Below are 27,915 nucleotides of genomic sequence, written 5' to 3' on the forward strand. Positions count from 1 at the left end.
TTTTTTTTAAACAAAAAGGCAAAATGACAAATGCTACCATTATTTTTAAATACCCAATTTTAATTTGATTTTTTTTTTTTATTAGACAAATGAGAATTGTTTTCTTAATTGTCATGAAAATAATGTCACAAAATATCTTTATTTTATTGTGAATGTGAACTGGACAATTTCTAAACAGGTTTCATGATACTCAAGTATTGAATTTGATTTATTTCATGTCATTTAATTTAAGTTTCCACTGGTGAAACGAGGGGTAGTTCCCCAAATATGAACAATATGAGAATTTTAATACAAAAGAAACACAAAGAAATCAAGTTTTGGTTTGTTTTGAGATGTAGAGGTGACATACAGCAAAAAGTAAAGGAATTTATCCATAATCAATAATCATAATCACGTTTAATCAATAAGAATTAATTATATCAACTATTATTTCTTTTCAAGTCCTCACTACAGTGTTTCCATACTTATTTTCCAATGAAAGAAGCCAGTGTCGTACCTTACATTCAGTGAAAGTTCAATGTAAAAGCAACATTTCTCATTCGGTCTCAGATTCGGAGTGCGACTCAAACAGGTTTCTTTCTCATGAAAATCCTGCACTGATTTCGTTTCAGCGCTTCAAACGAACAGTAGCTGTTGTAGGTATGAGAACCACATCTACATACAATTCAAGTTAGAATACTCATGAAAAAATTAATACAGTAATTAACATCACCTCAACCGACACCGGGCGACTGTTTCTTATCGTCACACTCTTGTGTTGTAATATGACCTAAAAAAAATTAAAAAAAAGACCAAAAATGATTGCAATTCATGGCGTACTGGTCTCGGTATAACCGGTCTCACATGACAGTAACACACATTAAATCTTCGTTCTTTTGTTCCAGTTTCTGGCGTTGTGTGTTTTTAGAAAAGCCTGAAAGTTTCCCCTTATATTTGAGACAGCAGCAGACTGTGTACATCTGTGAATTTAAACGCTGTCGAGCATCCGAGCATCGCGTCAGATCGAGCCACACAGCGCCGCTGCCTCCGATCAAACCCAAACCAATTCCCTTCAATCAGTTCTTTAAAACAAGGTGTGCCCAGCAGGTGTCCTCCCGTTCCCGATCTGTTTCTATGACACTTGCTCCACCGGCAGCATCTGCACGTCACCGATCTACAGAGAGAGAGAGACAGAGAGACAGAGAGAGACAGAGAGACAGAGAGAGAGAGAGAGAGACAGAGAGAGAGAGAGCAATGCGTTCATTCAATCAGACAAATGTAATACAGATCGATCAGCAGGTGATGAGTGTGATAGTGCTGTGATTTGATTTGTCTGTCTCCCCGCTGTCTGAAGATCAGCACAAAATGATCGGACAGGATATTAATCTACTTACATCACCTATGACTTCTTGAAAACTTAAAGTTAAGCCAAAAATTCATATGTATACTCACCCTCAGGCCATTCAAGATGTAGATGAGTTTGTTTCTTCATCAGATTTGGAGAAATGTAGCATCGATGGATGCTCTGCAGTGAATGGGTGCCGTCAGAATGAGAGTTTAAACATCTGATAAAAACATCACAAGTAATCCACACCACTGCAGTCCATCAGTTAACATCTTGTAAAGTTAAAAGCTGCGTGTTTGTAAAAAAACAAAAACAAAAAAAACAAATCCATCAAGACATTTTTAGCTCTGCAGTGAATGGGTGCCGTCAGAATGAGAGTTTAAACATCTGATAAAAACATCACAAGTAATCCACACCACTGCAGTCCATCAGTTAACATCTTGTAAAGTTAAAAGCTGCGTGTTTGTAAAAAAACAAAAACAAAAAAAACAAATCCATCAAGACATTTTTAACTTAAATTTCTGGCTAAAATATGAATCCTCTATCCATAATAACGCTTCCTCCAGTGAAAAAGTGGTCTGGTCTGAATCAGGAGAGAAATCTGCACAGATCAAGCCAAAACAGTCCGAAACGGCTCTAAACAAATATGTTAGAGGGTTTTGATGTGAGAGACAACAGGAGATGGACTTTTCACTGGAGGAAGCGTTATTATGGACTTATATTTTAGCCAGAATCAATGGTTTGAAGTTAAGGCATCCTAATAATGGATTTGTTTCTTACAAACACACAGCTTTTGTCTTCTCAAGATGTTAACTGATGGACTGGAGTCGTTTGGATTATTGATGTTTTTATCAGCTGTTTGGACTCTCATTCTGACGGCACCCATTCACTGGTGAGCATCCATTACTGAGACACTGATGCAATGCTACATTTCTATCAATGGTTTGAAGTTAAGGCATCCTAATAATGGATTTGTTTCTTACAAACACACAGCTTTTGTCTTCTCAAGATGTTAACTGATGGACTGGAGTCGTTTGGATTATTGATGTTTTTATCAGCTGTTTGGACTCTCATTCTGACGGCACCCATTCACTGGTGAGCAAGTGATCTAAACGCTACATTTCTCTAAATCTGATGAAGAAACAAACTCATCTACATCTTGGATGGCCTGAGTGTGAGTACATTTTCATTTCAAATGTTCATTTTTCGGTGAACTATTCCTTTAAATCTTAAAGCAGTTTTGTTTTTCTGAAAAAAATTAGCTCCTGAAATAAAGATCTGTTTTTAAAACTACACATGGTTTTGTGTAACATTATAACATATACAATCAGATATTATTATTACTATTTAAAATAACTGTTTTCTATTTGAATATATAGTAAACTGTAATTGATTCCTGTGATGCGCAGCTGAATTTTCAGCATCATTACTCCAGTCTTCAGTGTCACATGATCCTTCAGAAATCATTCTAATATACTGATTTGCTGGTAGTGTATGTGTTTGTTGTGGACTCACCTGAACATGAGCAGGCGCGCTCAGGACGTATGTGACGGCACCGGCGATGTCTTCTGCTTTCAAACACTGTAGAAGACAAACAGCCATGATGCAGTTAAACAGCAGGACCTGTATGAAGAGACACGTCACACACACGATCTGTTTACCTTTATACTTTCATAAACAGCCGCGGCTCTCTCCGGATCGCTGTTGTGATGCCGGAAGGCAAATTCAGTTTCCACTATTCCAGGTGATATACACTAGGAGAAAAGCAAAACTGATAGGTTAATAAATATGACAATGCTGAACAGCCATTAGTCTTTTAAAATCTATTGTTATTTGCTATAATTGCTGGAACTTTTATTACATGAACTGGCATTAAATGACCGTGTTAACTGTTGGTAAGATTTCATAAAGTCTGCATTATCTACAACTGCAATTTAAGCAGTAATTAAACAACTCTTTGACTATTGGTTGACATTAATTAATAGCCAACCAAAGAGAAAAAAAAAACATAACAATTAATGAAAAAATTATTAATGAAAGAATATTAGTAAAATGCTACCTATTTAAATTAAAGCACTATTAAATTTAACTCAAATCTCAAATATTTTTTGCAGACCTTTTCCTCAGCTGATGTGTAATGATAAAACAACCAGTTATCTGCTTTTGTCATCTGAAACCATTTGACAAACTATTTACTTAATTATTTACTTATTTATATATTTATTTATTTTATTTTATTTTTTACTTTATTCTTAGGGGTTTACAAACGTTTTTTTGTCATCTGAAACCATTCATTCATTCATTTATTCATTCAGAGTTATTATTTCAATAATTTAACAACACATTTGCATATTCACAGTTCTCTGATGCTGGTTAATGGTAACATGACATGCGTAAACAACTTTTTTAAATAAGTGTTTTAATTTAAAATTATTAATTGTTTTGTAGTTTTTCCTTTTTTTGTTTCAGTTAATAATTAGCTTTTCATTAACTCTTTGGAGTTTGGAAATTATTTGAGTTATTTATCCTTAAGATGCTATTCTAGTTTTTATTCATATTTTTTTTATTTTTTTTTACTTTTTTAATTAGTTTTTATAATTTTCTGTCTTTATTTTAATTTTTAGTTAAAGCTATAGTCATTTTATTGTGTGCCTTTGTAATTTTTATTAGTTTTTTTTTATATTTCTACATAATTTTCATTATTTTTATTTCAATTTGAGTTATTTTAGTACATCAAATCAAACCAAATTAAAATGAGTAATGTTACCTTGGCAACTAGCTGAAATAAAATACGTTTTTTATATTTTATTTTAGTTAAGGTTTGTTTTATTTAAAGTAACAACATGAGTTTTTATGGTTTTAATTTTAGTTACATATAATAAGCGTGTGTGTGTGTGTGTGTGTGTGTGTGCACAGGCTCACCGTGGCTCGGATGTGTGTTTTGGCCTCCCGTAGCTCTTGTCTCAGTCCCTCTGTCACAGCGGTCACAGCGTATTTAGTGGCGCAGTAGAAGTGCTCGTCAGCGCTGGGCACCATCCTGTGACCCCCCATACTGCCGAGAGATCATCAACAACAGCCTCGGATGAGTGTGTACAGCAGCACATTTCTGCTGGTAAACAACTCAGACAGACAGTAAAGCGCAGCACCTGTTGATGTTGATGATGTGTCCGTCATCCACGTGTCTCTCCTTCATGGACTGGTAGGCCTCACGCGTGCAGATGGCCAGAGCGAGTATGTTGACCTGCACAGGAAGACAGATGGTGTATGAATGGATGATAAAGATCCAGATCATGTCTAGATCATATTTTAAATATCTTAAAAATCTTTCCTGAATGCATGGCACTAGCAACGCCAAGGTCATGGGTTCAATTCCCAAGGAAAGCATGAACTGATTAAATGTATGCCTTGAATACAAGGCAAGTAAAAGCAATGCAAAGCAAAAACAGTAAAAAAAAAAAAGAAAATGAGAATTTATACTTTGCATAAAGAAAATGAAGCCTATTTTGACCAGTGTTGTTAACGTTTACTAAAAATTTAAATTTAAATAAGATAAAATTGGACTTTTTTCTCACAATTGTCAGAATGACATAATGAGGCAGAAAATAATAAAATAAAATCTAATAAAAAATTAAAAATTTGTAGTTTTAGTCATTTTAGTTTTTCAACTTGTACTACTTGAAAATATTGAAATATTGCCTCGGCATCTAACTGAAATATTTTTAAGTTGACGTACACAAAAACTGAATTGAAACAAAACAAAAATAAAATGATACTAAATTCAAAATACTTTGAAAAATTCTAAATGAAATATCTAAATAAATAAAAATATTATTTGTGTAAATAAAATAATAATAAAAAACAAAAGCACATAACAAAATAACTAAAAATGTAACTAAAATGAAAATATAACAATAAAAGCTAATTCAAAATATGAGTAAAAATCATAAAGTAAATAAATAGTACTGAAACATATATGATTGGACAGTTTTCTGTTGAAGCTGCTGTCCCTATCCTGCAAAGATTAAAAGCCTTGTTTTGGTGCAGTGATTGTGTGTTATATAAGTGAGCGCTCCGTCAGTATCGTCCACCTACAAACTAATATTACAAGAGAGTAAAAATCCCAGAAGGGCCTGTACAAAGCATTTTCCCTTAAACAAACCAATTACTCTTTTAGTATTAATATGAAAATAATAAAATGAATAAAAAATACAGTGTATAGTATAGGAAAAAAGACAAATGATAATGTGGCAATTAAGGGGGAAAAAAAGGAAAATGAAGGTTCCAGATGTCAATGTATGAATCAAACTCACTCAGAATGCAACCCAAAGCAACTGTTAGTTGTTGCATCTACATTTACATTCATGCATTTGGCAGTCAAAGTGACTTACATTGCATTGAAGGTTTACACTTTATCAGTTCATGCATTCCCAAGGAATCGAACCCACGACCTTGGCATTGCAGATGCACATTGCATGGGCAACATCTGCTGTCGCTCAAGCCGCTGTTCAGTTAGGGAAAGTGGTTTTGAGTGAGAGCAGAACTGCAGTAAACAAATAAATGAAGTGTTGTTTGAGTGCCTACAGCAGTTCATTTAACCGCACTTGATGAAGCGCTTAAAAAAGAGAGTTGAAGAGGTGAGCGCAAATTAAAAATGCAAAAACGATGGATAAAAGTGTGACCTTTCCATGGCTGTTTTAAAACGTAGGCAGCATTTTTGCTTGGAAAAGCAGACAGCAACATTAGGATATTGAACAGCACTGCACTGCAAGTCTCCTCAAGTCACACAAATCAGTCGGCCGGGATGCTGCCTACATAGACGGCAAGAGTAATGATGTGTGTTTCTAACTCACATCGATCATATTCCTCCAGCCATCTGTCCTTCCGCTGAGCAGCGGTTCGTTGTGAGCCAGACCGGCGTTGTTGATGCACACGTCCACTCCCTGATGCAGCGTCTTGATGGCCGAAAACATGGACAGAATCTCTTCCTCGTTGCACAGATCACACTTATACGGGATCAGAGTGCCGCTGTATCCCGCGCTCTGACACTCGGCTGCCAGCTTCTGCAAGGACAAGAACAGAAAACTTTGAACAGTGACCTTTCAGTGTCTTCTGAGAGGATGACGAGACTGACAGCTGTCTGAGATCATAACCAGAAAGCTGTTTGATGCGTTACTGCAAAGTAGTCAAAAAGTGACACTAAGGCTTTTTCACTCAACAAAGCTGAGTGATTTTTGATTAAAAATACAGTAAAAACAGTAATATTGGGAAATATTATTAGAATTTAAAATAACCATTTTCTCTTTGAATAAATTGTAATATGTAATTTATTTCTGTGATCAAAGCTGAATTTTCAGCATCATTACTCCAGTCTTCAGTGTCACATGATCCTTCAGAAATCATTCTAATATGATGATTTAAAGGGGTCATATGATGCGATTTCAAGTTTTACTTTCTCTTCGGAGTGTTACAAGCTCTTGGTGCATAAAGAAGATCTGTAAAGTTGCAAAGACTAAAGTCTCAAATCCAAAGAGATATTCTTTATAAAAGTTAAGAGTCAGCCACACCCCCACATATCTACGTCACTATGTGGAAATGCACATATATGTGACCCTTGCTTTAGTTTTAGAGACTAATTATATAAATGTCCCTAAAACTAATGACTTGGATCTTCTCTCCACTATAATTACAAGAATAATAATGTTGCTAAACTAGTCATTTGTGAGAAAACAACTAATTATTGTATTCCATTCCCGTACGGTGGATTGCAATTACAACAACCATTATCATGATTGCAGCATTTCCCTCATTTAACACAACCGTCCTCACCGAGTCACCATGGCAACAGAAAAGCACAGCTAAAGGTGAAATGACTTCAACCGACATCGGCATATGCATAATCAAAAATAATTAACAGTACTTTCTGATGGGCGGAAATTCTGAGTCACAAAATCTACACACACTGTCAACTAATTTCTTTATGAAAAGAAAGACTTTATGGCACGTCAAAACTCAAGATGTGTGGGACACACACACACACACACACACACTTAAGAAAGCTCTTAATAATAAGAAAAGAGTTTCTCTCTTCTGCTCAGAGCAGTTTCCTCCATTTACTGACTCCTGATTCCTACTTTTATCTGTTTTCTATTTTTAAACTCATTCAATCCATCCTCTTTGCATCTGAAATCACTAAGTGGGTAAAATGCTGACAGTGATAGATGACGGGACGTGTCCAATCTCTCTCTCTCACACACACAGGTCTATAAACGGGTAAAGCATTGACAGGCTTTCACTCACTTTACATCAATAGCGCTGACAAACAGCTCAAGTCCACTCATTAACACACACACACACACACACACACAACACATATGAGCTGCCTTATTAGTGCACTTAAAACTCTGCTTATAGAGGTTGTTCACTAGGTTTTGGAAGAGACTGACAGTCCTGTATGCGTTCTTCAGGTCTCTGGTTTAATGTAGTCCACGCTCCGACAGTGCCCTGAAATATCATTATATGCCTTCATGCTTCATCCCAGTTTAATAATGGAAAGAAAATTGATTTTAAAGCGATGACAAAAATGAGCTTTTAGCAAAGCAACAGGATTCTCACACTAATGTTTTGGCACTGCTAAACCAATGAAAAAAATCAAAATCAATGTCATGATCAAAATTGCATTATTTACATGTATCATTTACAAAAATTAACAATAATCATGTCTCCTTTGTGTCGGTTCCAAAATGTACTGACGCCCACCAATGGATAATGCACAGATTTCATTTATTGTGAATATATATGTGTATATATATATATATATATAACCCACACACACACACTTCAATCTATGTTAAATATACTTGCTACTATTAAATTGCGTGCCCACACACACAAAATATATGAAATATCTGTATTTATTCCAATTCCCAAAAAATAAATGAGTGCATTATTTTCTATTTTTATAATTATATTTTCTATTTTTTATATCTATTTTATATATCTATTTAAATATGTACACACACACACAGCATTACTGCTAGTCTGCCAAAGTATTTTAAGTCATTTGTCTGGAGTCATTCTTTCTCACCAGTGAGTCAACTCAGCTTGCGGCTGATTGGTTCTTTTTTGGGGAGACTTACTTAGCTTGTTATTGGCTCAGGACAGGGGCCGGGTTTGGTTCTCAGTGAGTGTGTCTGTACTGGATGAACCCTTGATGCCAAATCAGAGTAATGAAGCGTCGCTGGTGCTACAGCCAAAAAATATCCTGACCCATCTGAACATCAACTTTAAGAGGCGACAACGCCAAAGGACGAAATTTTTATGCCAACACCCTTAACATTAATGAGAATCTGCACATTAATGACTGAATTCAATTATGTAATCGTAACAGATACTAGTAAATACATGTGCAGATAAAATGTTTTAAAATAATGAAATTAATGAATGAATAAATGAAAATAAAAAAATTAGATTAAATTAAATTAAAATGAACCACCTTTCATTTAATATTAAAATAAATAAATAAATAAATATCTGTAAACAATGTGACAAATCATGTGTTTTAGAATTTTAAGAAGCTTTTTAATTAAAATTAAAGGTGCAATAGGTGATTGTCTTCAGAAACATTTTTTGTTAGGCTGCTTGAAAGTCTCTTCACACCCCGATAGCATTCATTAAGTTAAATGTATTTATCTGTATATATTCTGTGGAAGGCGTAGGACCAAGAAATGTTCGCTTTCAGGGCTATCAGGCTAAAGTTAGCATTTTCCAAGATCTCCGACTGCACCTTTAACTACTTCTAAATATGTATTTTAAAAATATATGTATTTAAATATATTAACAATAAATATCTATTTAAAATATTTATAAATAAATAACCCCATTACTGTTTGCTATAAAGTACAACATGTACATATCTGAAAACATATAAAATAAAATAAAAAAAAATTTAAATAAATGTTAGTAAACAACAAACATGCTCCTGCAGGTCTAAAAAGTATATTATAATTTACCAATATTATTTAAGAATTTTAATTAAGATATTAATAACTCTACCAATGAACAGAAAGCAAAATATATTATTAACACTCAAAATATCCACATTTAGTCTCTCAGCACTGGCTACAAGACACACAAGTGAAATCAATGCGACGCTCTGCATTAAAGAACAAAAGCACTGAGATTTCATTTAGACACAGAGAGAGAACATAACAGGATGAGCTGCTCTCAAATTCACTTACTGTTCTTTTCTTACGACCGTATGGAAATAGGTACAAGAGCAGGAAAAACCTGGTGTGAAGGAGAGACGTTTGGGGAATTCTGAGCCATAAACATATACACACACACGCCTTTCCTTCCTGATCCGTGTCTCCTTTCATCTGCAGCGAAGAGCAATTTGGCCTGTCATTGTAAATTCACATCTTCATTAGTAAAGCTGCAGATCTGAGCCGCCCAATGAAACAGGAAGTGAACAAAAGAGCCATAAACAGCTCAGACTTACAATAGCCACAACTAATTCAATCAGACGCTCCTAACAAGGGCTGTCAGACGCACCAGCACTGATGCCGTCAAAACTCAAAGTCCATACTGAAGTATACAGCATTGTAATATCTCACAATATTACAGTATTTTTGATTAAATAAATGCAACCTTGGTGAGCATAAGTATGGAAGCTTGATTCCTTAGGATGAAAATACAATTAAAAATTTTTTTTTTTTTTTTTTTTTACTTTTTCTAAAAAAAAAAAAAAAATCACAATTATGAAGAAAAGTCAGAATTGTGAGAATTGTTTTTATTTAATTTTTTCACAAGAAAAAAACAACAACAAATTGTGAGATATAAAGTCAGAAATTTGAGTTTTTTTAGGTTTTATTCAGTGGCAGACACAATAAAACACAATAGAACACAATAAAATAAAAAATAAAGTAATAAAATAAAATATACATTCAAATTTGTGAGAAAAAAAGTCACAATTACTTTTTTTTTATTGCGAGGCAGACAAAAAAAACAGATTTGCAGGATATAAACTCAGAATCGTGGGAAAAAAAGTCTGAATTGTGAGATAAAAAGTCGCAATTACCCTTTTCATTTTTATTCTGAGGCAGAAATGGGCTTTAATACATAAGGGACATCTTATTGTTCTTTATATATATATATATATATATATATATATATATGTGTGTGTGTGTGTGTGCTTTCCTTTTACCTTTTTTACTTGATACTGTTGTTACTGTAAAACACTTCAAGGACAGTTTACTTCAAACGCATCCTTGTTCTATGGTTTATTTAATTAGTTCTGTTTTTTGTAATTTATTTCTTATAATTTTTGTTTAATATAATGAATATGAACTTGAATAGTTACTTGGAAAAGTTGTCTTAAATTAGATTGTACAGTAATAGCTGATTATTATTAAATTATTAATAGTTTCGTAAATAATGATTTTATATTTCTTATATGCACACATACAGAGGAGGTGAAAGAGCTCACACTGTAAATGGATCACTAAAGGTCACACGGAGGCGCTGTTGATTAGTCACACACACACACACACACACACACACACAAATGTCTAGTTTGCTATCCTTGTGGGGACTCTCCATAGGCGTAATGGTTTTTCTACTGTACAGACCGTATTTTCTAATGCCCTTCACCAACCCTACCCCTAAACCTACCCCTCACAGGAAACTTTCTGCATTTTTAGATTTTCAAAAAACTTAATTATGTGTGATTTATTAGCTTGTTTACCCGTGGGGACCTCAATTTAGGTCCCCACCGTGACACGAGTCCCCATGAGTCTGTGTGTATTCAGGTTTAAGTCCCCACCAGAATAGATAAACAGGTACACACACACACACACACACACTTCCACCTGTGATAGATTACAGCTGTCCAAAGGTTGGGCTGAATCGTTAATCAAAGTAATTAAAATCTGACTCGTTAAATTGATTCAAACCCCGCAGACGCCGGCCAGGTCAATAATGATGGATCATTAGCACTGATGACCGCCGCCGCTGACCGGAGAGCTGTTGATTTAGTTCTTCTGCACAGAGATCAATGATCAGAGATCAGAGGATAGGAAGGGTGCGGCTGTCAGGATCAGTGTTGTGCAACACCTGAACCAACCTGTGAAGCCAGATTTCATCAACCGGCTCCGACTGACACACATCTGCGCAACACAGTCTACTATAAATACACACATACACACACACACTACAGAGAATGGTGAAAATAGAAACTGCATCAGCTGCAACCACTGGACCCGCTGATATCCCATAATGCCACAGGAGAACTGAACGCTGATAGAAGTTAAATGAAAAAAGTGCTTAAATTGTACTTGTACCTGAGATTTATCAAATAGTCAAAAAGTGCTCAATTTACATATAAATACATGCAATATTTTACACACACACACACACACAGTATTTTATATTTTATATGAATAGATGTTAAAATGTAATTTATTCTTGTGATCAAAGCTGAATTTTCAGCATCATTACTCCAGTCTTCAGTGTCACATGATCTTCAGAAATCATTCTAATATGCTGCTCAAGAAACATTTCTGATTATTATCAGTGCTGAAAACAGATGTGCTGCCCAATATTTTTGTGAAAACCATTTTTCATGATCCTTTGAGAAATAGAAAGTTCAAAATAACATTATTTATTTGAAATAGAATTCTTTTGTAACATTATAAATGTCTTTACTGTCACTTTTGATCAATTCAATGCATCCTTGCTTAATAAAAGTATTCATTTAAAAAAAATAAATAAATACTGAGCCTAAACTTTTTAACTATAGTGACGATAAAAATAACTAATTGCATGGCTGGTATGCATATTGAACGTGAATGCAACATTTAAACACTGTTGTTCAAACAAATAATTATTATTATATGTGACCCTGGAGCACAAAACCAGTCATAAGGGTCAATTTTGTACTGTCACACACACACACACACACCTGTGCGGTCGGGCTGAAGGCAGCAGGTCCATTTGTTTCCTCGATGAGCTCCGGGGTGAAACGACGGCAGCATGTGCTCATTATAAATACTGACCTTCCTGATGGCCGACAGCCACTGATTGAGCTCATTTACATTCTGAAACACACACACACACACACACACACACACACTACAGAGAATGGTGAAAATAGAAACTGCATCAGCTGCAACCACTGGACCCGCTGATATCCCATAATGCCACAGGAGAACTGAACGCTGATAGAAGTTAAATGAAAAAAGTGCTTAAATTGTACTTGTACCTGAGATTTATCAAATAGTCAAAAAGTGCTCAATTTACATATAAATACATGCAATATTTTACACACACACACACACACAATATTTTATATTTTATATGAATAGATGTTAAAATGTAATTTATTTCTGTGATCAAAGCTGAATTTTCAGCATCATTACTCCAGTCTTCAGTGTCACATGATCTTCAGAAATCATTCTAATATGCTGCTCAAGAAACATTTCTGATTATTATCAGTGCTGAAAACAGATGTGCTGCCCAATATTTTTGTGAAAACCATTTTTCATGATCCTTTGAGAAATAGAAAGTTCAAAATAACATTATTTATTTGAAATAGAATTCTTTTGTAACATTATAAATGTCTTTACTGTCACTTTTGATAAATTTAATGCCGCCTTGATGAAAAAAGTATTAATTTCTTGAGATATTGAGTCTCTCAATATCTCACTGGCTTCAAACCGTTGAACAGTAATATGTAAATATAAGCAATATGTATATAAATATGTAAATATATACACACAAATAGCAGGACTGCCACTATTCGATAAAACCACTAATAAAATGGACACATTTTCACTAAGGTAGTTTCATTATTGATTAATCAGGACTTTGAGCAGAGAACCTTCGTCTTTGACGTCACTTTGCTGCAGTAAAACTAATTATGTGAAACAAACACGTGACAGATGACAGAAGTACAGCGTGAGCTGCGGTGAGGAGCAGATCAGCACTTCTGGAAATACTTAATACTTATATAAACTAAACCAAATACTTCATAGAGCGCAGGCATGCATGCATTCCATTAAACTGAGAAAGGGAGAGCAGTCAATCAAATTCATTTTTGCAAGGAAAAAAGTAATGGCTTCAAATGATCGATATATAATAGAAAACCTGTATGCAAGGCGAGTCATAAAATGTTTTATATTAGTTGTTCTCAAACTGACAAAACTGAAAAAAATCAGCTAAATTATATAGAATTATATTTGCACATTGATTGAAGGCGATCATCTACAATCTCCTTTAACCTGCTTCTGCTTGTGTTTTGTAGACAAATATAAAATGTGAATAGTTTTCAAAAGATTAATTTGTGCCATGACACAAAAAATTTTCACTGACAAAAAAAGTCACTGACATTTTCCATATATTAAAATGTTTTTCTTTAAATAAATGTTAAAAAACAGGAAAGTAAATATTGCTTTTTGACTATCGTTAATTGTGTATATACGGTGTGTGTGTGCATATATATATATATATATACTGTATATATATATATATATATATATATATATAAAACCAATAATAACCCTGGTACAAACAAAAATGATTAAATTGCATTATTTCTTCTTTTCATTTAATGAAATCTGTGATTCTTGCAATAAACATTTTAAATCAACTAGGCAAAAAAACTAAAACAAAAAAACAAATGACCCCTTTAAGCCATTCAAGCAAATACATAAATACAGATTAATATTGAACATAACAACAGCCCAATAACAATTTAAGAACTGTCAGTGTATTATCTTATCAAAACTTTCTATCATTGAACCATAAATCACTATACAGTAATCACCGAATATCGTGCTATACACATTGATAGAGACAGAGACCACATAAAAACAAAGAATAAAAGAAAACAGAAAGCAAAAGTAGGACAGTAGAAACATATAAGACAACTGGCAGATGATATAAGGTGTGTGTGTGTGTGTGTGTAAGGGAGTAAAGCCGCTGTAATCTTTAATCAGCTCAATGTTTAGTAACATGGGAATCAGCCGTTCACATCACTTACAGTAAAGACCCCAGAGTTTAATGAGACACAGACTGAACAGATGAAGCCTGACACTCCTGCCAGTGGAGGAGAAATTAATCACAAGTATCACATGATCACGAAACTGCATTCATTTAGATTTAAAACTAACATTTCTGTCCAGATGACTATGGGATTGTTTGGACTGTTTTTTTCTTTGCATACAGTAAGTGTGACACACACACAAAATGTATTCATATTTTGAACTTGACACGATGGCCTGAATTAATAATATGCACAAGTAAACCTTTAATGTAATGTAAGTTGCTTTGGATAAAACGTCTGCCAAATGCATGAATGCAAATCTTGTAAAAATGATCATTCCTGGAGGATCTGAAGGCAGAGTTTCATTTCCTCATCAAAGCCAATCTCTGCTCACAGAGTGTTTGGCGAGTGCTGAGTTTCCTCTGTGTGTGTGTGTGTGTGTGTGTGTGTGTGTGTGTGAATGTTGGACAGAGATGGAGAATGTGAGAATCTGAGATTCTGTGTGTGGAAAGCCATCCAATTTAGTTTCAGCACCACGAGAAGCATCCGGCCGTGATGTATGTGTGTGTGTGTGTGTGTGTGTGTGTGTGTGTGAGACCGAAAGCCGAGCGCTCTGCATTACTCTTCCTAAAAAAGGCCAAGAGCAGAGAAATGAGCAGATGATAATTGTTCATCTACACCTCAGAAGTCATTCAGTACATTTAATGACTGACATTTGATAAATCAGCGCATCTGACAAAGTTAGGATTTGAAAACATTTGCTCTTCTCTGGAAAGCATTAATAACCAGCAGTCACCACTACTTTGCTCAAACATAAAACATCAGTTGAAAAATTAACAATGACATCCAGAATTATATATATATATTTTTTTAGCATTTAAGGTAATGAAATTGCTATTTCTTTCTTTCTGTCTTTCTTTATTGCTTTCCTTCATTCATTTTCTTTCCTCATTTCTTTCCTTTCCTTTTTCATCTTTCTTTCTTTCATGTACTTTTTGCAGAATACAGTGCTGCTATTGTTAACTAAAACTATTATTTGTTAACTGTAATAAAGCTGAAATAAAATATAGTTATTAAAAAGCGATACAATGATAAATTCGTCCACTTAAAGGGATAGTTCACCCAAAAATGAAAATTTGATGTTTATCTGCTTACCCCCAGGACATCCCAAAAACTAAAAAAAGCCAAAAGCACATAAAGAAAAACAACTAAAATTATGAAAATATAAAAATAATTATATACTACAATACCATAATATTATATAGTAAAAGATAACACTATAGTATTATAAATAATAATATAATATTATATACTAAAATAAATAATATAAATAATACTAAAATAACACTAGAAGAATATCACTAGGGATTCAGACTGATGCAACCTATCCAAAAGCAATACACAATGTGATGAATTCTACATTTATAAGAGACAGATATGAAAGTATTTAGCCGGAAAATGTGTATTTCAAGCAATGGCCCAGTTTCTCCTACAAAAGTGATTATTTCAACAGATCTCCTGCAGCAGATACAGAAGAAGATGGACTGAGCTGTCAAAGGATGTTTAGTATGCACACTTAGTACATAGAGCGCTTCTCTCTCCTTTTGTTTTAAAGGCACAGAAAAATCCCTAAATAATCTTGTTTGGAGTGATATTTAATCTGAAGTGTTTTGTTGGGAGAATGTTTCAATGCTAATTACATGCAAAGCCTGGATGCACTGTGCAATGCACAGGTCATAACAACTGCATACTAGACGATCCGTATGCCTTTAAACACGACATCAGTCTCCAGGGGCTGTTCAGAGAAAGACGCTGTTCACACGCAGACAGTAATAGAAAGACAGCACGGCACATCCTCAGACTGTCTGACCACCGACGGATGAATCCATCTCGCGGCACAAGGGGCTTTCATTATCATGCAACAGCTCAGTATAATCGCGGATGACTCCACACAAAGCCTTTCAGCATATTTCCTCATGCAACTACACGACACGCTCACTGTGAGAATAAAACTACTCAATAAGAAATAAACAAAGATTTGAGGCTTGTTATGAAATATATTCACATTTGATTTATTGCAGGGCTGTTTCTCCCCTGCATCTCTCCCTCTCTCAGCGGGTCTCCATGCACTCAATGAACCCGCGCACATCCACGTCTGCTCCAGGATTCTGATGTCATTTAATGTAGAGACAGTGGCTTTCAGGAGACACGGGACGTCCCCCGGAGGCCCTTCACATCTGATTTCATATCTCAGGCCTCCTCTGTGCGGATATAAAGCTCATATTGCTCATTTCTACAAGAAATATTAGTTGCGCTCCACCTTTGGGCTTGGATAAAAACACACACACACACACACACACACACACACACACACTAGGGTAAAATGAGGAAAGATGCCACCCTTAAGGACAATGTGCATCTAAATTGTAACATATTTAGATATAAGCTTAGCATGTGCAGGATGGTGATGCACCAGCCAGTGTGTTATTAAAAGAAAGAAATAAAAATATTGCTAACTTAGTTGTTATAGCACAAATGGTAAAACTAATCAAAGAGCTAATTTGTAAGTTGCTCTGGATAAAAACATTTGCTAAATGTTCAAGCTGAAAGAAATGTGTATTATTAATATGCCCTTTCATTCCGGAGGGAAACACAGATCTAGTGAAAATGGAGTGTTGTGTGTGTGTGATAGATACTTGTGTAGACAATAGACATCAGGACTTTTACTAACCTGCACAGTTGCACTTTCCAATGATTTTATATAACAGCATGAGATGAGCTACATTTTTAATGCAAAGTTTGACATATGTTTGCACTAATACAAAAGACTATGTAAGTGTACAGTAAGTCCCCTTAAAGCACTTTGCATGCTGCTAACATGTCCATGTGTGACCTACATGTCTGGTTTGTGTGCAGCGTTGGAGCTGTTTTCCATGCTGGGTGTGGAGCTGACACATCACAACCTGCAGGTGACATGACGACCCCTGTGCTGTCACATACAAGCACACGTTTTCTTTAGCTTCTCTCTGTGAAATCCAATAGATCTGAGACTGCTGAACAGACTTATCTAGTCTCAATAATAGTTTCCAACCCACAGCCCAACTTAACCAGCAGGCACTGCATTAGACACATATCAGTGTGTGCTGTGTAGTCCGTGCACTTTCAGCATTTTATGAGCTGATTTATGTGTGTTATCATAGTAATGGAGTGATGCCGTACAGTCACAGTTACAGTAAAGTTGATATGTGCAGAGTCAGTAGGATATAGGTTTTTTTTTTTTTTAAGAAATTTTCTTTTATTCACCAGGGATGCATTAAATTGAGCAAAAGTGACAGTAAAGACATCTATAATTTTACAATGTTGTTCTTTTGAACTTTCTATTCATTAAAGAATCCTGGAAAAGAAATTGTATCACAGCTTCCACAAAAATATGAAGCAGCACAACTGTTTTTAACATTGATAATAACCAGAAATGTTTCTTAAGCAGCAAATCAGCATATTAGAATGATTTCTGAAGACTCGAGTAATGATGCTGAAAATTCAGCTTTGCCTCACAGAAATAAATTACATTTTGCGATATATTAAAATAGATCATAGTTATTTGAAATTGTAAAAATATTTAAGATTTTATGGTATTTTTGATAAATTAAATGCAGCTTTGGTGAGCTTCTTTTAATACATTTTGAGGGGTAGGTAGCTTTGTGTCTGCAAACTATAATGTCTTATAATGCTGTCTAAGTAGGCAGCTCACTAGATTTTGGAACAGAGCTAGAGAGTGAAAGCATGGCAAGTGTGAATGAAGCACAATGCATTTCAAAGCACAGTGGGGAAAAACCCTCTTTACTCAAACTGCGGCTGGCAAACAGCCCAGCGCTCACAACAGAAGCAAAACTAAAAGAGTCGGGTCCATCTGATGGCACCGCAGTGACGCGCTTAAACAAATACAATGAGCCTCCTGCCAAGACGACAGAATTCATTAGCTGCAGCGCCTCGATCCTCGGCCACCGGAAGACGACTGAGAGTCTGTGAAGGCTATTTGAGGTCTGATTAAGTGCCTTTTACGAGAGCCGTGAAACTTGGCATCAAATCTGACGACTGGGGCAGCGCTTACTGCTTTTCATAGATCTAACAGAGCAGATTTCACACTGCATACAACTCACTGGCTTTTCTTCTCTGTAGAATTCTCAGACTTGTCATTCCAAACCTTCTTTCGTTCATGCAACACACACACACACACAAAAAAATTAATTGTTCATGCTGCAATTGAAAGCAGATTTTTTTTTTTTTTTAAAGTGCCTTGACCTGCTCGACAAAGATATTCATGCAACACACACACACACACAAAAAAATTTATTGTTTAATGCTGCATTTGAAAGCAGATTTTTTTTTTTTTAAAGTGCCTTGACCTGCTCGACAAAGATTAATATCACGCTGACAAAATATTTTAGAACTAAGATTTATGATTTATATACAATATAGACATTTTCTTTAGTTTTTTTTTGCATGACATTATATTTGATTTTTTAATTTTCTTTGAGGTCACAATTTTCAAACTGGAAAATAGCAGAGTAAATGTTTAAAAATTAATCTTGTTTGACAGAAATAATAAATGCATATTAGTTTGAAACAACGAGCATAAATAATGACAATTTTTATTTAAACTATATTATCGCTGAGCTCTAATCTGTTAAACACAACTGTAAGGCATGAAGATATGAAAATTATAAATATTAACAATTTTCTGTAAAGCTGCTTTAGAACAATGTGTACATTGAAAAGCACATAGAAATATATTTGACTTGACTCATTTCCAAGTGAACTGTTCCTTTAAGAGCCAGATGAAAAGAGAGATGATTGATGGACGTTGACTCATGAATGGATGGACGGGTGGCTGATGTCATCGTCCAGTGTTTGCCCTTGTAATCTGATGCATTAAAAAAGTGCCCACAACTGGTTTGGTTATGCATGCTTCAGTTGCAACAAAACATACACAAAGGCCATCCATTACCGTAACTGACAACTGGAATAATCAGTTCAGGGAACTGTGGTTTGAGAAAGCTGAGATTCCAGACAGGAATAACAACATTGCACAGTGACATTTCCCATTAACACATGCATGTATGTGACATTTGCAATCATTTAACACTTATGTTGCTGTATTCCCAGCTAACAGGGAACGTTCTCAGAACTTTCCAGCAAGGTTCTCCAAGTTCTTCCAGTAACGTTAACAGAACGTTCATTCAAAGTTATCTGGTCTTCAATAATGTTTTCCAAACGCTTGCAGAAAAACATTATCTATACATTGTTCATGTAATGTTTTCACGTCAGTTGGACATTCATTTAACATTAGTTTTAAATGTTACTACTTGTTTCAAAATGTTCAAAAAGAACATTCAAAAGTATCTGTTCCTGTAATGATAAAAATTATACAAAATGATAAAATGGAACTTTAAAAAAAACTGTATAGAAACTGGACATTTTGAAAGTTTACAGAACATTCAGAAATAGCCTAACTTTTTCATAATGTTAGCAAAATGTTTTTTTAGAAGATATTTTGTTATCTGGGTACCTTGACACAGTTTCAGCGAGTGCGTTTACATGCACAATCTGACACCAGTTTTGTTCAACAATCCAACAAACGTAAGATAAATGTCTTAATTTGAATTCTTTATCAAAGATTTTTGCCAATTATCCCTATTTTGCAAATAAACTAGACAATAAATGACTGAGTTTTGTTGTGCAAAGGTAGCTCATTAAAGAAACCCCAAAAAACACATTTACAGTAAATGCTGAAATCATTAAGGCTTTTGTTTTTCTTTATGGCAAAACAAATAGATATGTGCACAAGACATGATTAAACTGAATAAACCCATAGACATGCTGATGTTTTATATTCATGCAAAGCCACAACCGCGGTAATCTGCACAAATCTAGTTGTTGATCAGGATTTGTATGAACTGTTCCCCTCAAATCACCCTTTTTCCAATAAAACAACACAGTTTGAGCAAGCATCACTGATGTAAGATGTGCATGTAAATTCTCTCATTGCAACCTGATTTGAGAAATTCTTGTAGTATTAATAACCTGTGCAAATATACAAGCAACTAAATTACAAAAAAAAAAAATCTGCCAATGCACAGAGCTAAGCACTAAGTAACTTTTCCTGAAGGTCATGATTAAAGTGCTGTGGTCTAGTGGAGACCATACAGATCTTACCAACAACCACCAAATGCCACTCTTCTGATCTTATTTATAGTTAAAGCATCGCAAAGATCTGTGCAATGTTTCAATAATTTCCTCATTAAAAATGGCAATTTGCTGAAAAATCACTTACCCTCAGGCCATCCAAGGTGTAGGTACAGTAAGTTTGTTTCTTCATCAGAACAGATTTGGAGAAATTCAGCATTACATCAGTGTCTCAGCAATGGATGCTCTGCAGTGAATGGGTGCCATCAGAATGAGAGTCTAAACAGCTGATAAAAACATCACAATAATCCACACCACTCCAGTCCATCAGTTAACATCTTGTAAAAACAAAAATCTGTGCGTTTGTAACAAATAAATAAATAATTTTTGGACATAAGACATTTTTGTCTTGCTTCCAGCTAAACGAGTCCACGATCTATAAGATTTCTTTCTCCAGTGAAAAAGTCATCTGGTCTGAATCAGGAGAGAAATCTGCACAGATCAAGCACCGTTTACAAGCCAAAACAGTACAAAACAGCTCTAAACAAATGTATGTGGCTGGATTTTGATGTGAGAGAGAACAGGAGATGGCTTTTTCACTAGAGAAAACGTTATGGATTATGGTCTCTAGTTTGGCCAGAAGAGACATTTTAAAGTTAAAACGCCTTAATGATCTATTTGTTTCTAACAAACACGCAGCTTTTCACTTCTCCAGATGTTCACTGATGGACTGGAGTGGTGTGGATTATTGTGATGTTTTTATCAGCTGTTTGGACTCTCATTCTGACGGCACCCATTCACTGCAGAGCATCCATTGCTGAGCAAGTGATGGAATGCTACATTTCTCCAAAACTGTTCCCATTATGAAAACTAATTTTCAGCAAACATCCAGTCTCTCCTATCTAATAGAACAAGTTGGGTTCTTGCAGCTTTCTGCTAACGAGCTGATTTGAATCAGGTGTGTAGATAAGGCAGACATACAAAATGTGCAGTGCTGTGTTGAGTTGAGAAGCCACTGAAAGTTCATCCCAATCAGCCTTGAGCAGCCCTGATCACATGAACCCAACCAATCACTCAGTGCTGCTAAGGTCAGTGGAATATTCCAGTTTACTGATTCCATGCATGATGAAAAGATCATGACACCAGCGGAGGGCCTGCATGCACTGTGTCACGCACCACTTGTTTTCTAGGAATAGATTGAGCTTAAAGGACAAGTGAACAACACACTCGCCAACACTGAAGATTCAGCCTAAATTAAGATCTTGAAAATTTGTATGAAAAGATGTAATGTAACACCCAACTGAAAACTGCTGAAGGAAAGTGATTAAGATGTTGGAGCATCAAACATCTCACATTAAGCGATAAAGATCAATCCAATCAAAGACACAGAGCCTCGTCCAGCACTCAGTGCTGCAACATGAGCGTGAGCTTTCACAGCAGTATGGGTGGAGGGAGTTGTAGTATTACTGGAACAGACTGTTGTCTGACTGGACAGGGCTGTAGTGCAACTACTGTACTACTGTACGCCAATCCATCCTCTGTAGTCCTGCAGCTTTGTATAGTGGTGTTAAAAATGGCATTAATCAGAGTTTGATGTTGTTATGGCTAACAGTGTTGAGAGTAACATATTTTGGAAGTAACAAAAATGCATTACTTAAAAAAAAAAAAAAAAAAAAAGAAATCTTTTTTTTTTTGAGCAAATCAGCCAAAGATCGTGTAAAATGTTATTTCCTTTCTTTTGGAAAGCTGTAGTACGAATGGATCATGTTTAGAAATATGAAGAAATATGAAATATGCACTAAAATTTCAGCAACCAAAAATAATCAGCGGAAATGTCAAAAATAAAAAATTAATAAAAATCGGTTTTGGCTGAAATAGTTTTGGAGGGCTGGAATAATTGACTGAAACGGTGACATTTAATTAGGCCTAGTGTTTCTAGGATGACATGTTTTGATCATATTAGTGTCTGTTTCATACAAACAACATGGATAGGTAAACAGCAAAACATGTTAGTAGGGTTGCAAAGGTAAATTTCAGAAACATTCCAGAAATTTTGAAAACTTTCAGAAATTGTTGCAAAGTTTCTGGACATTTAGGCTACTGGAAATTTTCAGCCCCTTTGCAACCCTACATATTAGCAATGTGGATGCACTTCGCTGTGATAAAAAAAAAAAAGTTTCAATTATTGCCCGGAGACCATCTACATGCTAGAGTACTTTAAGCAGACAGACAAAATGTAAATAACAAATCATTTATATTTATTTATATCTTAAACAAACAGACGTTCTAATATCCCTTCCTCGTTATTATGGCCAACAGTGTTAGAAGTAACAAACTTTTGTAACAAATCTGAAATTTAATCTTTCTGCAATCACTCAATCAATATTTCAGATCAAAATAAACAAACAAACAAACAAATTAATTAATTAATTATGGCCATGAGGCAATCTATTTGTTAATGCATGAAAACTGACAAATCGGTAAAAAAATTATATTATATATAATAAATTTTATGCACTGTATGCAATATTACACCAAAATACACTAAAAAGTTGGACTACAAGAAACAGCAGATTACAGAAAGAGCAAATAAATAACAAACTGATTTAAATGTAGAAGTTTTAAAGTATATATATATATATATATTAAAAAGAACATCATACCAACAGTCAAACATGGTGGTGGTAGTGTGATGGGCTTTAGGACCTGGACGACTTGCCATTATTGATGGAAGCATGAATTCCGCTCTCTATCAGAAAATCCTGAAGGAGAATATCCGGCCGTCAGTTTGTGACCTCAAGCTCAAGCGCACTTGGGTTATGCAGCAGGACAATGATCCCAAACACACCAGCAAGTCCACCTCTGAATGGCTGAAGAAAAACAAAATGAAGGTTTTGGAGCGGCCAAGTCAAAGTCCAGACTTAAATCCGATTTGAGATGCTGTGGCATGACCTTAAACAGTCCATTCAGACTCGAAAACCCTCCAGTGTGGCTGAATTAAAACAAAAACCTTTTTACAACACTGTATGTATGCGTGTGTGTATATATATATATATATATATAGAGAGAGAGAGAGAGAGAGAGAGACAGCTTGCATACACTATATATAATAAAATGAAAGTATATAAAATACAATCATTAAAATAAGTTTATTTAATTAATGAAATTAATTTAATGCAATAAACAATATGAAAATAAACAAACAATATAAAAAAATTCATACATAATTATTATTATAAAAATTCTAATTCAACTCCAGGTTGTCCAAAGGCCTTACACAGAAACCGAACAAAAGATGCTAAAAGATCTCATCATGTAGTTTGGTGTGTCTATAGATCAGTGATCCATCAGCTCAAAAGGTTGCCATGGGAAAAACTGATCCAGGAACAGAAATGGGAATCTGCTGTAACGGATGCTGCCAATGAAGACCCTGCTTCCCATTCCATCCTGTCTCCCATAGAGACCACATTATTACTCCCACAGTTTGTTCATCACTATCCTGTTCCCAAACTTCTCTAATTGATTTTCCCAGTCTCTCTGTTTAGTTGGAATACAAAAGCAGGGCTGCGAAGCTCAACTATATTAATAGCGTTCAACAGGCAAATGCACTGGTGAGATTTCACTGGGATTGGTGTCAAATTTGACTATGGTGACAACGCTAGTGCTTTACATCCACTCAGAGCATCGGGCTGCTGTGTGTGAATGTTTATATTCTTGAGGGACAGTCCCAAACACACACACACACACACACATAAGCACAGCCTTTGACACAATTACAGTGGTGCCTTGTGATCAGATGGACACAAAGCTCGCCTTGTCTCACGTTTCACTATGCAGATACGGATCTCATAAAGTAACCACTTACTGTATCTTTGTTGTTGATAAACCTGCAAAGAGCCTCTTCAATGATGGTTCACATGTACGCACACAGACAGATTGTCAAAATGACACAAGAGAGTGAAAAAAAGGCATTTCCAGGAATGAAACATTTACTAATCGAGAAAATCAAAGCTTTAAAGTGCTGCAGTAAATCTGAGGAGCTTTTACCATGTCATAACTTTCAACCTTTGTCCATCATAATATTTTGCAAACACACATGTTATGAATGGACTGCACTGTACAGACACACAAAGAGCTGAAACACTTGAATTCAATCTCTATGAAACAGCAATGGAAAAAAGTATGTAGTTAAAAAACAAAAAATATTTATTATGAGGAATCAAACTTGCTCATGTCTTTAGAAATAAATCTTAATATAAAAACATACTGTAACTCATAACCTGCTTGCTTGCAAAAAAAGACAGTTCACTGAATCTAAGCTGCAATAATGTGTCATTATGAACTTCCACAATTATCTTTACAGCGGCACTTTTCAGTAGCTATTCATAGCTATTCATTGTTTTATGAATCTGGCACAATGTAATAATAAACTGCACTTGTTCGGACAGTAAACCTACAGCCCCCATGTAAGCATTGTGAATATTATCATATGTGAAAAGGGTGTTTAAATACATTTAAAAAAAATTATCCATCACTGGCATAAAAAGTTACAATTAATAATATAATAAATTTAAATATATACAATATAATAATATACAAAAATGTAAATATTATAATAAAAAGTATTATATAATAAATGTATTTTCATATAATATTTGTATTTCATAAATATTCTTATAAAAAAATTAAAAATATATAATTATTATAATACAACAATAAAAAAATAAAAATAATAATATATATATATATATAAAAGTTCAGTTTCTTCTATACACAACCTGTGAGAGTTTGGTGGATCTCTTTGGTTTTGAGACTTTAGTCTTTGCAACTTCAGGGATCTTATCTATGCACAATCAGCTTTTCACACTCCAAAGAGAAAGGAAAACTTGAAATCGCATCATATGACCCCTTTAAAATATTGTCATTTACTGCTGGTCATGATTTTCTAAACCCATATGACTTTCTTATGTGGAACACAAGAGGAGATGTTTTGAAGAATCTCAGTATATGAATCATACTACTCGTTTTCATAAGACTGACGCTTCTTCAGAATTCTCCTCCTCTTGTGCTTGAGTTTAGAAAGACATGGAGGTGAGAAAACGTTGACAAAATGCTAATTTTGAGGGAAACTATTCCTAAAACCAAATAACAGTACATTTACAATTATACAATCTAACAAAAAACAACCTTAAACTCGCCTAGGCTTATGAAATTATGTAAATACGTATTGAAATGCATGTACAGTTGTGTGACTTTGTATTGTAGTGTAAAGTGGGCGGGGCGAAACCTATCAATACTTCACACGCGATCAATCACTGTAACAGGTCGATTGCAGCTGAGCTGTCATTTCTCCAAATGAACACCCAACTTCTGAATAAAGTCTAAACTGCCTGCCTGTCTGTCTCCTGAGGGAAAGTCGCGCGTTTCTGGAGAAAGACTTGAGTGAGCTAACACAAGTAGCGCTAGGGCTAGATCATCACTGAGGCCTCTGAGCGCTCACAATCTGTCAAAGAGCTCGTTTTAACGTCGCTTACCTCGATCTTGTCCACGTTCCGCGCGCAGCCGACCACCTTCATGCCGTGCTGCACGAGAGCGCGAGCCACAGCCGCTCCGATCCCGACAGACGCTCCGGTGACCAGCGCGACTCTCCCCTTCCAGCGCTCCATCATCAGACCAGACGCAGCAGATACAATGTATCACAGTCAGCTCGGCGCGATGTCACAATGTAACAACGAGTTCTAAGCCGCGCCGGACTGAAACAATGTATCACAACTGCGCGCGGCTGTTACTTTGTGTCAGTGTCGCCAGTGCGGTAATATCTCTGACTCAGAATGGTATCGGGGAACGTGTTTGAGGCGGGAACAAATCACTCCAGCCCTCCCTGATCTTCTGCCGTTAACACCCAGGAACAGCTCGACACACACGGATCCAATCCCCGCAGAACCCGCGATTAATTATTAACGGCGGCGGAGATAAGAAAAAAACAAACAAAAACAAGCTTTAGGTTGCTGTCGCCGCCCGTACGTTTTTTTCCTCCCAGTCATAAATTGATACTGTTGTACACGAACGCTGTATTGAACGTGTGTATAGAAAGTTTGTTTGCATAAACCACTCAAAAAAACAACAACTACTATATAAAAAAATACTATATAATAAATTAAAGTTGCCGGAGGACCTAAGTATGACAAGTAAAATAAACATATAGCCAAGCATAAATATCAAATAAATACTTTGTAAATTAAATTATTTTTTTTTAGTATCATTGAAATATTTTTATAGTTTTTATTAATAGTTCGAATTGGTTTTTAAATTTCCTGTCTTAATTGTAATTTTTGTTAAAGTTCTAAAAATGTTGTTTTTGTCATTTTAATATTTGTTTAAATATGTCTATGATTTTTTTTGTAATTTTTATTTCAGTTTTAGCGAATACAATTAAACTAAATGAAAATGAGAAATATTGCCTTGGCAACTACATGAAATAAAACAAGTTTTTAAATATTTTTTTATATTTATTTCAAAAACATTTTTGTATGGTTTTAGTTATCTAGTTATTATGGTAAGAGGAAAAATCAGAACAAAACACACCATCTAGTGGCTGACTATAGTTTTAACATTTAACAAAGCGTATGATGAAAATACAAGGTTAGAAGTGTAAAAAAAAAAAATTGTTTTAGCAACCTTTCTGTGAACTTAAGTCATTTTATATGATAACCAAATAGAATATTTACAAACCTACACAACAATACAAACACTCAAAAGACACACGATTCTAATTTTAAAACTCCAATTACACACAGAAAATACATTCAAATCTGATGCATATTAATAAATATTCTTTATTTTGTAAATTTTGCACATTGCTTTCAACATCAAATCCAGTCATCTTTATAAATGGATGTTTTCTTCTTCATGTAAAATCTTTTTACTCAGATAATTATTTCTGTACACATTTATCGGTACAATTCTTGCCACTAAAACTGTCACAGTCAGTGAAAATTTGGAAGAAAAAAAACACAAAACAAAGAAATGTTTAACAAACAATACATTAAGACTACCAACACCTAACCCTACAGTCAAGGCCTGCAAGCTTCATGATCAATTTTACAACTGTGTTCCTAACGACCTGCTCCCTAATCAGTGTGTCAAGAGAGAGAAAGGAAAACAAAGCCAGCTGTGATTGGTTGAGAAGGATTGAGCGTGAAAGAGGAGGGGCCTGAAGGGAAAGACGTGTATATAGATGCAAAAGACGTGTAACATTACCCAACAAACATGAACATCATCAAATACAGCGCTGAAATTGATTCTCTTACCCATTTCATATTCCTAAACTCAATGCAGCAGTGATCATGAATGTTTTGACGCTCTA

At 35.0% G+C, this 27,915-nt stretch overlaps 1 protein-coding gene and 1 long non-coding RNA gene across 2 annotated transcripts; one reads left to right on the forward strand and one right to left on the reverse strand.

The window, feature by feature from the left end:
• The first annotated feature begins 256 nt into the window (after positions 1-256).
• LOC107725166 (uncharacterized) lies at positions 257-15,807 on the forward strand. Its single transcript, XR_001638097.1, has 3 exons — positions 257-754; positions 11,962-11,964; positions 15,795-15,807. It is a non-coding gene; the product is annotated as an uncharacterized LOC107725166 (long non-coding RNA).
• On the reverse strand, positions 1,077-26,551 carry LOC107725165 (dehydrogenase/reductase SDR family member 11). Its single transcript, XM_016534337.1, has 7 exons — positions 26,084-26,551; positions 6,175-6,384; positions 4,471-4,565; positions 4,247-4,376; positions 2,986-3,078; positions 2,840-2,905; positions 1,077-1,153 (listed from the first exon to the last, which is right to left on the reverse strand). Exons 1-7 carry the CDS (start codon positions 26,216-26,218, stop codon positions 1,112-1,114), a joined length of 771 nt encoding a protein of 256 aa, XP_016389823.1. The 5' UTR covers positions 26,219-26,551; the 3' UTR covers positions 1,077-1,111.
• Between the last annotated feature and the right edge of the window lie 1,364 nt (positions 26,552-27,915).

Source organism: Sinocyclocheilus rhinocerous, unplaced genomic scaffold, assembly GCF_001515625.1.
Source record: "Sinocyclocheilus rhinocerous isolate Xijiao unplaced genomic scaffold, SAMN03320098_v1.1 scaffold1295, whole genome shotgun sequence".
NCBI classification, from domain to species: Eukaryota; Metazoa; Chordata; class Actinopteri; order Cypriniformes; family Cyprinidae; genus Sinocyclocheilus; species Sinocyclocheilus rhinocerous.